The 12,071-nt window shown below is 38.1% G+C and overlaps 1 protein-coding gene and 1 pseudogene across 1 annotated transcript; both read right to left on the reverse strand.

Moving 5' to 3' along the window:
• Positions 1 to 491: 491 nt before the first annotated feature.
• Positions 492 to 1,491, reverse strand: LOC119061993 (olfactory receptor 56A3). Its single transcript, XM_037162782.2, has one exon. The coding sequence runs from the start codon at positions 1,489 to 1,491 to the stop codon at positions 544 to 546; it is 948 nt and encodes a 315-aa protein (XP_037018677.2). The 3' UTR covers positions 492 to 543.
• Positions 1,492 to 7,747: 6,256 nt separating this feature from the next.
• LOC119062055 (olfactory receptor 52E5-like) lies at positions 7,748 to 8,691 on the reverse strand (annotated as a pseudogene).
• Between the last annotated feature and the right edge of the window lie 3,380 nt (positions 8,692 to 12,071).

Raw genomic sequence — 12,071 nt, forward strand, 5'->3', positions numbered from 1 at the left:
TTTACTTACATATTATTACTTTTTGCCATAAATACTATTTTTTCTGATATTAAAAAAAGAATAAGAGAAAAATATTGGCCTGGTTGGAGGAAAAGTGAACAAAATTTATTTATAGACTTTAGAAACTTTTCATTATTCAGGACTGATATTTAAAATACTGTGGTCTTTTCAGAACTGCATTATGGAACTAGGTTAACACCACCAACAACAATATTAATTGCAGACATTGGACATTTATATCTATGTACAGAAATAGTAAATGCTATATTAACTGGAACTTACTTCTCCACTATAAAATTCATCCTCCTGAGTCCTCATATTTTAGATTTGTAAAATTGGGAAAAAAATTAAGTTACAGAAATGACAGACTTTAGGGGGAAGCACTGGAATTTAAGGAAAATGATAGAGTCAAGAACTTTTTAAAGAATTAAAATTACATTTTCCATCAACTTATATCTCTGAACTATGAGTTTCAACCCAATTTTCCATTACCTGATTTTTAAGTCATTCTCTTTTAACAGTACAGAGATCCAGTTGTCCTTATTACCATCCCTTCTTCAGTAACCTCTGGATTCCTTGCTTGATCTCCTGAGTTCTCACTCCATAAACAATGGGGTTGAGGGCTGCAGGTATGACATGATGAAGGACATTGAGCAAGACTGGCACATCAGGCGAGACCTTCTTCTTAGCCACATGAGTGAGGACAAAGACCAAAAGGATGGTATTGAAGAAGAGGATAAGGATGAAGTGGGAGGTACATGTGCTTAGGGCCTTGCCCACAGCACCCTCTGCCTTGAGTCTCAGCACGGCTCGTAGTATGAAGATGTAGGAGAGGAAGATGAGGATGAGGTCAGATCCTAGCAGAGTCCAGCCTCCAGCAAATTGGTAGAGACGGTTGATGGTGGTGTCATCACAGGAGAGCCCAGAGACTGACATATTGGCACAGATACAGTTCTCAATGACATTTTTTCCACAATAATAGAGTCGTGCTGAGAGAATGGGGATGGGCACTGTGAAAAGGACATTCCTGGCCAAAATAAAAATGGCAGCCTTAGCTACAAATTGATCATTAATAATGGATGGGTACCTCAGTGGATGGCAGATGGCTATATAGCGGTCATAGGCCATGACCATGAATGTGCAAGACTCCATGGCCAAAAAACTATTCATGATGTACATCTGAAGGAAGCAGGCATAGAAGCTGATGGGCCTGAGATCAAACCAGAAGATAAGCAGGACCTTGGGGATGACGGTGAGGCAGAGCACCATGTCTAGCAAGGAAAGAAGGCCAAGCAGGTAGTACAAGGGCTCGTGCAGAGAGGCCTCCAGCCAGATGGTGATCAGGAGAATACTATTGGCCCCCATGGCTAAAAGGAAAAGGAGGCTGAGGGGCATAGACAGCCAGAACTGCAACCTGGGTGATCTCACAAAACAATTCAGGAGGAACTCAGAAACTTCAACAGAGAAGGAGCTATTGCCATCGAGCATCATTGGCAGTGACTTTAGTGAGGTAGAAGCCTTTGAGTAGCTGAAGAAGAAAGACGGAGTTAATGCTACCACAGACTCTGATGACTACATGCTTAGCTTGTAAGATCCATGAGGATAAGGACATAACCGATCCCTTGTACCTACCACATTTTTTAACACATAAGAGGTGGCTAAAAATATTTGTTGAATATGTAAAATAATGTTTTATGTTGTTTGTCCATCTGTGTATTATTTTATATTTTTCTCCCTTGTGAATGTATCTTTTTAGTGTTTGCTTGGTTAATATTTAATGAGTTAAAATCATTTAAGCATCAAATGTTATTTTAATGAAACATGTACTATCAAAGAAAACATTTCAGTTTAAATCAGTTTAAAATGTATAGATATACATTTTTAAAACTGAGGCACCTACAATTAAGTTTTTAAAGAAGTAAAAGGTAAAAGGCATCCAGAGGCATGATGGATTGGGTATATAGAGCAAAGCTCCTGATGAAAATGAATAACAGTCATATCTATGTTTTTCTGTGTCTCTATTTATGCTAACAGCCTTACCTATAGCTATATGTATGTCTGAATGCCTTGAATGTATCCACAAACAGGCTAAAAGAAAAGATTATCAGGCTAAGGATAGAGTGAAATCAAGACATTAAAATCAAACATTGATGTTGGCTTTCAACATGAGGGCATTTGTATCATTATATGAACTTAAGCACCAAATTTTGTTTTGGTTTGGTTTGTTGTTTTGAGATTGGTCTTCAATTTTATTTTATTTTTTAACATTTTTTATTGTTGTTCAAGTACAGTTTTCTGCCTTTTCCCCCCACCCCTCCCCACCACTCCAGGCCTCCCGACCTCCTTCCCCTGTTTCCACCCTTCCTTGTTATTGTCCAGGTGTCCTTTATAATTGTCCCTGTAAACCCTTTACCCTTTTCCCCCATTATCCCCTCCCCTCTCCAATTAAGCCCCAGTTTTTATTGCTTACTAGAGCTCAGGGACAGAAAATAAAATCCAGGCTTAAGGAGGTAGAAAATCTATTAGGTGATCTCCCACTTAGATGGGACTTTATAGCACTGTATCATGAATGAAGGTGCTAGAAATAAATCCACTCTTTCATCTTCATCCCTCATCCCCACCTGAATTCAAAGGAAACTGACTGCTTCCAAATTTGTTATGTAACAAATCTTTCCTGTAAAACCTGAACCACAATCTGGTCTTTATGCAACTTTGCAGCCTGAGTTTACACCAACTCCTTGTCTCAAAGAATTGACTTTTGTTCTCAGTCAGGCTCACAAAGATTTATTTCTATGTTTTTTTCCCAAAGAATTTTATTGATTTGTCTGTTAGCATTTATATCTCTAATCCATAACAAAAGGGTGGAAATTCATTTCATTCGCTTACATATGGGTATCCGGTAACCCAAGTACAATTTGTCGAAAAGACTACTCTTTCCCCATTGAATTGCCTTGTCAAAAATTGACACAATTTTAAAATTTTTGTATATTACTTGAAAACTCTGTTCCATATTTATTTTTGTTGTTTATATTATTATTTTATCAAAGAGAAATTTAAATTTACCCTAAGCCATAGTGGCCCCAGAAAATATAAGATGAAACACAGCTAAAAGAAATAAGCCCCAATCCTTTTTTGAGAAACCAACTTTTATCTCACACCTCAGAAAACTTCAACACATAGACTTCTAAAGAAATAGGGTTTCTCAGTAAAAAAAAAAGAAAAAAGAAAAAATCATGAGTAAAAGCCCATAAAAATGATAACAAAATTCAATTTATAAAAACTTGAGATATTGAAGTTATTAATAAAGAACACTGAGCAAATTTCCTTATTGGGTTTTAAGAAGTGAAAAATAAGCTTGAATTATAAGTAACACCAGAGGGAAAGTGGGAGGGAATAATGGGAGGAAAGGGAGGAAGTGTTTTCAGAAATAGCTATAAAGAACTCATGGACAAAACCAAAGGGGTATAGAATCAGGGGAGGGAGGTGGGGATGGCTGGGGTTGGGGGGGAGTGGTAGGGATAAATTCAGACAACTGTAGTTGAACAACAATAAAACAATTAAGATGAATAAATAAGAAAATATAAGCAACAGATAAGCATACTTAGAATAAGAAGAATCAGTCATATCTCTTAAAAATAAAAATATAATAATTAAAATCTTAAGAAATAAGCTTCAAAGTATATTAGCCACAAGAAGGTGAAATAAAAGGTAGACCTGGACCCACAAGAGGCAACCATACATTGATATTTCTCTCCTTCTCTCCTTCCCTTCCCCTCTAAAGATAAATAAATAAAATCTTTTTTAAAAAGGAGAGCTTAAACATAAATAGAGGTGACAAGGGACACAAGGAAAGTAAAGAAAAAAGCAGAAAGGAAATCAGGCACTTTTAGGAAATAAAGGTAGTAAAAGGCAGATTAGTGAAGATTTCTAAGTAATAATAATCAAGGGAGTATGACTGGGAATCCTCTTTTCCTTCCCAGTCTGCATTCTGCCTCATGTTCCTGTAACATTTTCATGAAGGCTCTTCAAAAAATTTCTCGCATGATACTCTGCTACAGATCCTTGGACCTCCATCTAGATCTAACCTCTCCCAGAGCAAGAAGCCTGGGCTCAGCTTTGGCACAGTCATCTCCACCTGGTGCTGTCCCATTTTTCTCCCTCACTTGCCTTTCTAGCTCAACTTCAACCCTACAGCTTTTCCAGTTGCAAGCCCAGCTTTAGTCCCACCACAATCACTGCTCTAGCCAGGATGTCCAGTATCATTGCAGCGGATTAGTGCCTTCCTCTTCTGGTGGAGCCAAACTTACTGGATGAAGAAAGATATCTCTGCCAGGAAGGGCTCCTGTGCTGTCTTAATGTTACATTCTGGCTTTCAGAAAAAAAAATAGTTTATGCTTGAGCTTCAGCTGCCTTGGGGAAAGACTGCCTTGTTGGCCCTGAAGGGGCCAGAGACTCAAGAGCCAAGCGTTTTCTTATTCCTCAGGGAGAAATCTTTCCTCTCAGCTTTTCCCATTCAGTGATCCCTAAGCAGTCCGTATTGTCCCTGAAGGCATAGGGATAGTCTCAGAGTTAATCACTCTATACCAGCTGAAGGAGTAGAGTGTGATAGTTAGGAAATAAAAGTATTAATTATTATTGATTACTCATGTAAGAGCAAAGCTCTAGGGCAAGAGGGTCTAGACAAAATATCAATGAGTACCAAGTTCTGATTTTTCAGAAATATATTGATAAAAATATACATAAAACCAATTATGTATACTTCTATACTGATAGTTTATAGTTACAATAAAACACTCAGATCAGCTTCCTAATTTTTTAATGTCTATAACCAATAGTTCTACTTGAATGAAATGTTTTCAAGAAGCCCTATTCTTGTGATACTGTTAATATAAAAATCCAAGATGATGGTTTATGTCTAATTGCTGACTACAAATACATGCCTTTTGCTGTGTAGCATTCTTAATAGTATTAATGTCTGTAGTGATTTTCAAATAATACACTGGGTTCCGTTTTATTGTTTTTGGTGTCACATTCATTTACTAGGTAAAAAATATTGTAGCCCCAATAACAACTGCTATGCCAGGTGGGACATCTTTACTAAAACAAACAAAGTGTCTAGCATTTACTATGGGAACATTGTTCTCACTAATGTGTTCTTTTCTGCTAATCCCTATCAAGAAAACAGTTTCCAGGCAACTAGAGTAGACAGCCATGCACATACAGGGGCTTTTCATTGGCTACATTTACTTTTTTTTCTCTTTGTCACCATACACACTGAAACAACCTGGATCATTTTGGCACTTCCTACCACACTGATCCAGTACATGGATGCTAGCACATAATCAGAGGAATTAAGCAGAAAATGTCAAGTACCCTGAATTCTATGATAAGGCACATGCACATGGCAGGGTGGAAGATAAATATCACAAAGATTCAGGAGTTTGCCACATTAGGGATGTTTTTGCATTTCCAGTGTGGGGGGAGAATGTTCAGACATCACTCCCATGTTAAAGGGACAAATTATTGTAACTTGCACCTCCTACTACTAAGAAAGAAACAACTCTGGATTTTACAGATAACATATAAACACCCTTGAGAATTTTGATCTAATGCATGATTTATTTATCTGGTGACATCAAAGACTGACAGTTTAGAATGGGTCCAAGAGCAAGGAGAATTCTGTATGAAGTTTAGGCTGAGGTTCAAGTAGCCTACTTCTCAGACTATAGGATGTGGTAGATCCAGTGGTGCTGCTGGTATTAGTGATAAAAAAAAAAAAAACTGGGGGCAGGGAATCACTGGCAAGTCATAATATGAGTTCCAGAATAAACCCATAGAGTCTGTAGCAAAGAATGATGCAGAGAACTAGCCATCACAGCTCCAATTATCTGAAGCCAGAAGCAATACAGTTATACAAGCATAGCAGCAACCCATTCCATCAAGAGAGCAGTGTTTGGGGCATTGCCTAGGGTTACCCAATTTTCCCAGACCTCATTTTGCTTATTTTACTTGCATGAAAACCTTTTTCTTGCCTCAGATTTATGGCCCAGGGAGGTTTCCTGTGGCCAAACAAAAGGGGAGGGAAAATCTGGGTCCTGATAATGAATGAATCAGCTCACCATGAGAAAGCTAAAAAATGCAGTTTTCACATTACAGCCTTAATTATGGGCAAGCCACAAAGGTGGAGAAAGATCTCTGAACGGTGTATTAGACCATTAATTTGGCATAAAGAAATTAGCAAGACTTGAATATCAGAGACAAAGAGTATGAAGAGAAAGCACATAAATTCCCCTCTGGCATTTGGCACATGCAGACCTTAATGGTTAAGGGAAGAGGAGGCAGCTAGAAGTAAAAACTTCTAAAAGCGCTGATTGCCCATGAATGGAACCTAGAATGGGTTATAAAAGAGGAAGGGAAAGAGCATTATTATAATTTCTGGACAAAGTGCAGTGGTAGGAAGTATCTTTCTATCTCACATCTTTCCTTAGAAACTATGGCAGGCCACATCTTGAAGAACTAGTGACAGGACAGAAATAACATACATAGAGAATGAGATCTGACCAGCACAGGGATAGGCAGTAGCAGATGTGGTCCATGCCCTGTTCCTGTCCCTTCTGCACTTTGATTACACACCAACATATTCCTACTGCCAACACCTGGGAGTATGCAGTAGAAATACGATGCACCCTCTGGCTGTGAGGCATGCTATACTTGTGGCTGTAGCAGGGCTGAAGTGTCAGGGGGTAAAAGGCTTGAGAAACAGTTTTCAAACAAGGATGCACAGAAGTTATGGCAGTAGGCAATATCTTTCTAATCATTTTGATTATCACTTGGATCTGTCTTCTACAACAATTCCCTCCTAGTTTGATCCAGTGGCCATTCTAATAATTGTGCTAGAAGCAAGTTGCATTACATGAAATCCCTGCCATATATGCTGGAAAGATATTTGAGATAGTATCACGGACTCTTTTGATTCAAAAATCTACCTCTGTGTCTACTGAGGTATGTGGATCATTAGGGAGTACTCCAGGAGCACTAGAGGCCAGACCTAAAGGAGTAATATTAAGGTAAGACATACTCACTAAGGGAATAATGTTGCCTTTTTTAGTTATTTTCCTTTAGAATGTTGCACAGAAACCCATTAGTGCCCTCAGTGGAACATTTTTTGTACATAAATATCATGTACACATGACAAGTCTTCTTGCACTAAAGTTTCTATTAAACTTTTTATCATCGTTAATGAACTCATTCCTTCTCTTAGATTTCAAATTTCAAGTCGCCTTATCAAAATTGAAAAATCCAGCCAATCCTGTCAAAACAAGCCAACCTGTGGCAACCTTCGGCAAGTTTATTCAGTTGTGGAAACCAAGGTTGAATCACACATACACAACACATCTGTATAATGAGGCAGTGACTATGGACATGTGATGAGGGCAGAAAGATAACAATTGATGTCTCTTGTAAACCTTTTTCAGGTTGATTCAGAAAGTCAGTAGAGCTAATGCACCAGTTTAATGCAGTAGTGTTTGAGTGTTTAGAATTCAAGCATTGCACTAGGCCTTAGTTTTCCCTCATAGCTGAATCCAAATGCAAACACATACATATATGATATATATATATATATACACACACACACATATATACATATCTATATATATAGATATATAGATATGTATATACTATATACTATATACATATATATATGTGTGTGTGTCATACATATAATCATGACTGGGGCATCTGAGGATCAAACACCTTTAAAGTTGAGAATCAGTAGGACTTGCTCCTGAATCCTCTTTGTCCTAACCCCTTGTACAATAGGATTGAGTGCAGGTGGAACAACCATATACAGATTGGACAGAAATACATGAACATAGCCAAGGATGCTATGACCAAAGCAGTGGGTCAGAAAAAAATGCTGGGATGTAGAAGATGAGCATGACAGAGAATGGGAGACATAGATGTTGAGAGCCTCAAATTGGGCACCCCATGATGGTAAATGGAGCACTGTGTGTAGAGTATCTTCACAGAGGAGAAACCAGTTACAATCAAGTCAATGAATCCCACAGGAAAAGCAACGATCCCAAACAAATGACTGGCCCTGGTACTGGCACAGGAAAGAAGAACAATACCCACATGCTCACAGAAAGTGTGGGGAATGATTCAGGCACCACAGAATGACAACAGCAAGAGGAGAAACACAAAAAAGATGATGAAAATTAAATATCTCACTGTCATGACAATACCAAGCATAGCTACCACCTTGTTGGTGAGGATCATGGTATATCATAGGGGTTTGCATGTAGCAATGTAGCAGTCTATGGCCACTATCATCAGTACTCTGGACTCCAGGCTGGTTCACAGTTAAATCATAAACATTTGTGCAAGACAGGTACCAAGAATAATTTCTCTTAAATTGAACCAGAAGATGCCCAGCATCTTGGGGATACTGGTAGTGGACAGGCTTAAGTCTGTGCAGGCCAACAGAACCAAGAAGTAAAACATGGGCTGACAGAGACTAGGCTCAGCTTGAATTATAAACAGGATAATAATGTTCCCTAGGAGGGCAATCAGATACACAGCACAAAAGGAAAAACGAATCCAGGTATGAAAAATTTCCAGGCCTGGAATCCCCAAAAGAACAAAGGAGGAAGGATGGAATTGGGTTGTGCTGTGATGAGCTATCTTCATGGCTGCTGGCCAATTTTTTCATTCAGTTCAAGCCTCCAATTCCATTTGTGTAATTTTTTCAGGTACAGAGACACCTGGCATCAATCTTCCAACTTAACACTCAGCAGAAGACCCTGGAGGGAAAAATGATAAAAGGATTAAAAAACTCCCAAATACAGAACTCAGCAGATTCTTGACATTTTGTTTTTCTGTCCAAGGTACAGCCCAAATCTGATGCTCTACTACAGTCGCAGTGATGATAATTCTCTGTGATGTTGCAGTGGAGAGTGGATTGAAGGGGCAGATCAGAGTTTTAAGTAAAGTGAGAGAAAGACTGCTAACCTGATCTAAATAAGTGGTAATGGAGATGGCAAGGCAATAGTATATAAAATAAATTGGCAGAGAACTCTGCTTAGTGTATTTTGGGGGATAAAAGAGAGTATTGAGTCATTTTTAATTTCCAGGATTTTGTCTTTGGCAAATAAGTGAATATTGGTGTTGTTCACTGAGATATGGGACATGGTAGAAGAGAGTTTTATTTGTTTATTTTAATTGATGAGTGAGGAAGTTATTGGAATCAGTTCTGCAATGAGTAGATATGAAGTTCATATTGAATCAACCACAAATTCTCAGCAGGCAAAATGTAAGATAAACTCCTTTTCCACTGAAGCCCAATGTTCAAACATCAGTGGATTTATAAAACACTAAAAATCTCATGCACATGACTCTAGAAATAACAAGATTCCTGTTGTCATTAAGACAATATCATATTTTTTTTTCATGCTAAAAAATGTTTACAATTTCTGGAAAGCTACATTGACATAAATACCACAACAGTGGGTGAATCTCTCTGCATTCTCAAAGCTTTCTCAGGTCACTTAAGAAGCAAGAGGTAGAGAAAAGAGCCTGTCACAGAGAAAACAAATCAAATTTGTTTAGGCAAAAAAAGAGTCTCATTACTGTGCAATTCAGGGAGTCATAGATTCTCTATATGTTGATGCTCTTATATGCTTTATATTTATATCCAACAATGTTAAAATTCATTGCAGACTGGTACAACCATTATGGAAAACAGTATGGAATTTTCTCAGAAAAATAAAAATTGACCTGCCTTTTGACCCAGCAATTCCACTGCTAGGATTATATCCTAAGAATCCTAAAACATCAATCTCAAATAACCTACGCACCACAATGTTCATAGCAGCACAATTTACAATAGCCAAGAGCTGGAAGCAACCTAGGTGCCCATCAGTAAATGAATTGATCAAAAAATTGTGGTACATATACACAATGGAATTCTATGCAGCAGAGAGAAAGAAGGAGCTACTACCCTTTGCCACAGCATGGATGGAACTGGAAAGCATTATGCTGAGTGAAATAGGCCAGGTGTTGAAAGACAAATACCATATGATCTCACCTTTAACAGGAAGCTTAAACAAGAAAACAAACAAGCAAGCAGAATAAAAACAAAGACACTGAAATAGAGAACAAGTGGGCAGTGACCAGAGTGGAGAGGGAAGGGAATTTAAGAGGGAAAAAGGGGAGGGATTTGGAGGAACAAGTATGAAAGACACAGGTATGAGGACTAGGGGGGGAGGAAATGGGAGGGAGCTGGGGAGCATGGAGGGGGGCTGGGATGGGAGAAATAGACAAAAAACTATACTTGAAAAATAACTAATAAATTCATTATAAAAATTGAGTAGTTAAAATAATTAAGCAGTTTGAGTATTCAGTGGGACTAAGGCATGAACATACTTCAGGGTTGGCATTATTCTAACAAATCTGTTATATTTCTTTCTTCTATAAGTTACTATTATAGGCTAAGATCAAAGGAAGCACTAAATGTTGGGAACCTTACACCTGGCTTCTAGCTAAAAACATTGCATTGATTACAGGAACCTGTGCACTCCACAAGCCAATCAGCTACAGGCACATGAGGTGTCCACAAGTACCAGTTGCACCCAAGTAATCAGTAAGCGGGCCCTTCTTTGTCTCAAGCTAGCCAATAGCAAGCAACCTAATCTCTCCCTCCCCCCCTATATATATACCCAGTTCGGAAAAATAAAGTTTGCAGCTTGATCAGAATCTTTTGTCTTGCTGCCATTCTTCCCGCCTCTTGTCCCCCCAACTCATTTGTTCTATGTAGGTGGTCGAGCCCCAGTTAATTGCTCCAAGGGCCGGAGCAACTAAACATTGGGTTTGTAAAAGAGCCCAATTTTGTTGCTCCTATATGGTACAAAGGAAACTATTGTTGACACCTTCCAAATCCCTCCTTTGATCTCAATGTCTTGTTTTTCCTTGAGATCGATGTCATTAGATGGAAATTATGGTCGTGTTTCTTCTTAGGTCATGCCTCGGAAGTTCAATTGCCTGTCCAATATAAAATCTGAGAAGTCAAACTCAGTCCCAAAGTGTCATGTAAATAAGCAGGACACAAGATAATAACAGAATCAAACTTCTTATTTTTCCTGCTTCTCCTATATGGGGATTTGTTTCTCAGGAGCTTATCTCTCTCCAGGTTTTTATATCGGAAGCAGGAGTTTACTTCTTATCCACATACATACTCCTAAAAGCAATTGACTTCAGAGAAGATCTAATTTTTATGGGTTTAAATGTTTTGTATGTTAAAGTAAAATTTAATCACTCTGGGACTCAAAACATCTGGTTTGATTGTTAACACATCAAATAAAAATTCTAATTTTGACCATTAAAACACCTGCTAATGATTGTCCATGGCCAGTCTGTTCATTTCACTTCCTTTTTTCAGTTTATTTGCTACCTAAAAATAGTGGTAGTTGCTCTTATTTTCTCACTTTCAGTATGAAAGACGCCCATAATTAACTTTTAATCTCTTTTACTGGTGCTACTCTCACCCAAGTACAACACCTGAAAAGGGGAAGGATGTTGTCATCTGAATAACAAACATTTGATAAATGCCATGATTAGAACAGACGTATCTAAAGACACCAAAAAGGGGTATCATAACCCTCAGGGAAGCAGGATTTGAGTGCTACTTAATTATACCTAGCTACTAAAATAACAAAAGGAAGTCACACAGGTGGAGAAGGGTTGTCTAGTCATATAAAAAAAGGAATGAAAACAATAGATTATACATTAGTCCATAACTGTATTGAAAGTATACTAAACAGTGCTAAAGAGACATTCCATTTCATGCAGGTATGGTGATGTGGATTCTGCTTGTTTGGCTATATTCTAAAATGGAATTGTTAAGACTCCTATTCTTATACAAATAAATGCTCAATGAACATCAGAGATGCCCTTGGTAAAAATATTCTGCTAGCAAAATTGGTGATTTTGCACAGAGACCCAGCTTTCAGTGCCCAGAATTTTGAGATGATAGCCAAGATGAGTCCTTTTAGATTGGCTTGAAGCATACTAAT

The sequence above is a fragment of the Artibeus jamaicensis genome, unplaced genomic scaffold (genome assembly GCF_021234435.1).
Source record: "Artibeus jamaicensis isolate MK-2021 breed Jamaican fruit bat unplaced genomic scaffold, CSHL_Jam_final contig_2962, whole genome shotgun sequence".
Taxonomy (NCBI): domain Eukaryota; kingdom Metazoa; phylum Chordata; class Mammalia; order Chiroptera; family Phyllostomidae; genus Artibeus; species Artibeus jamaicensis.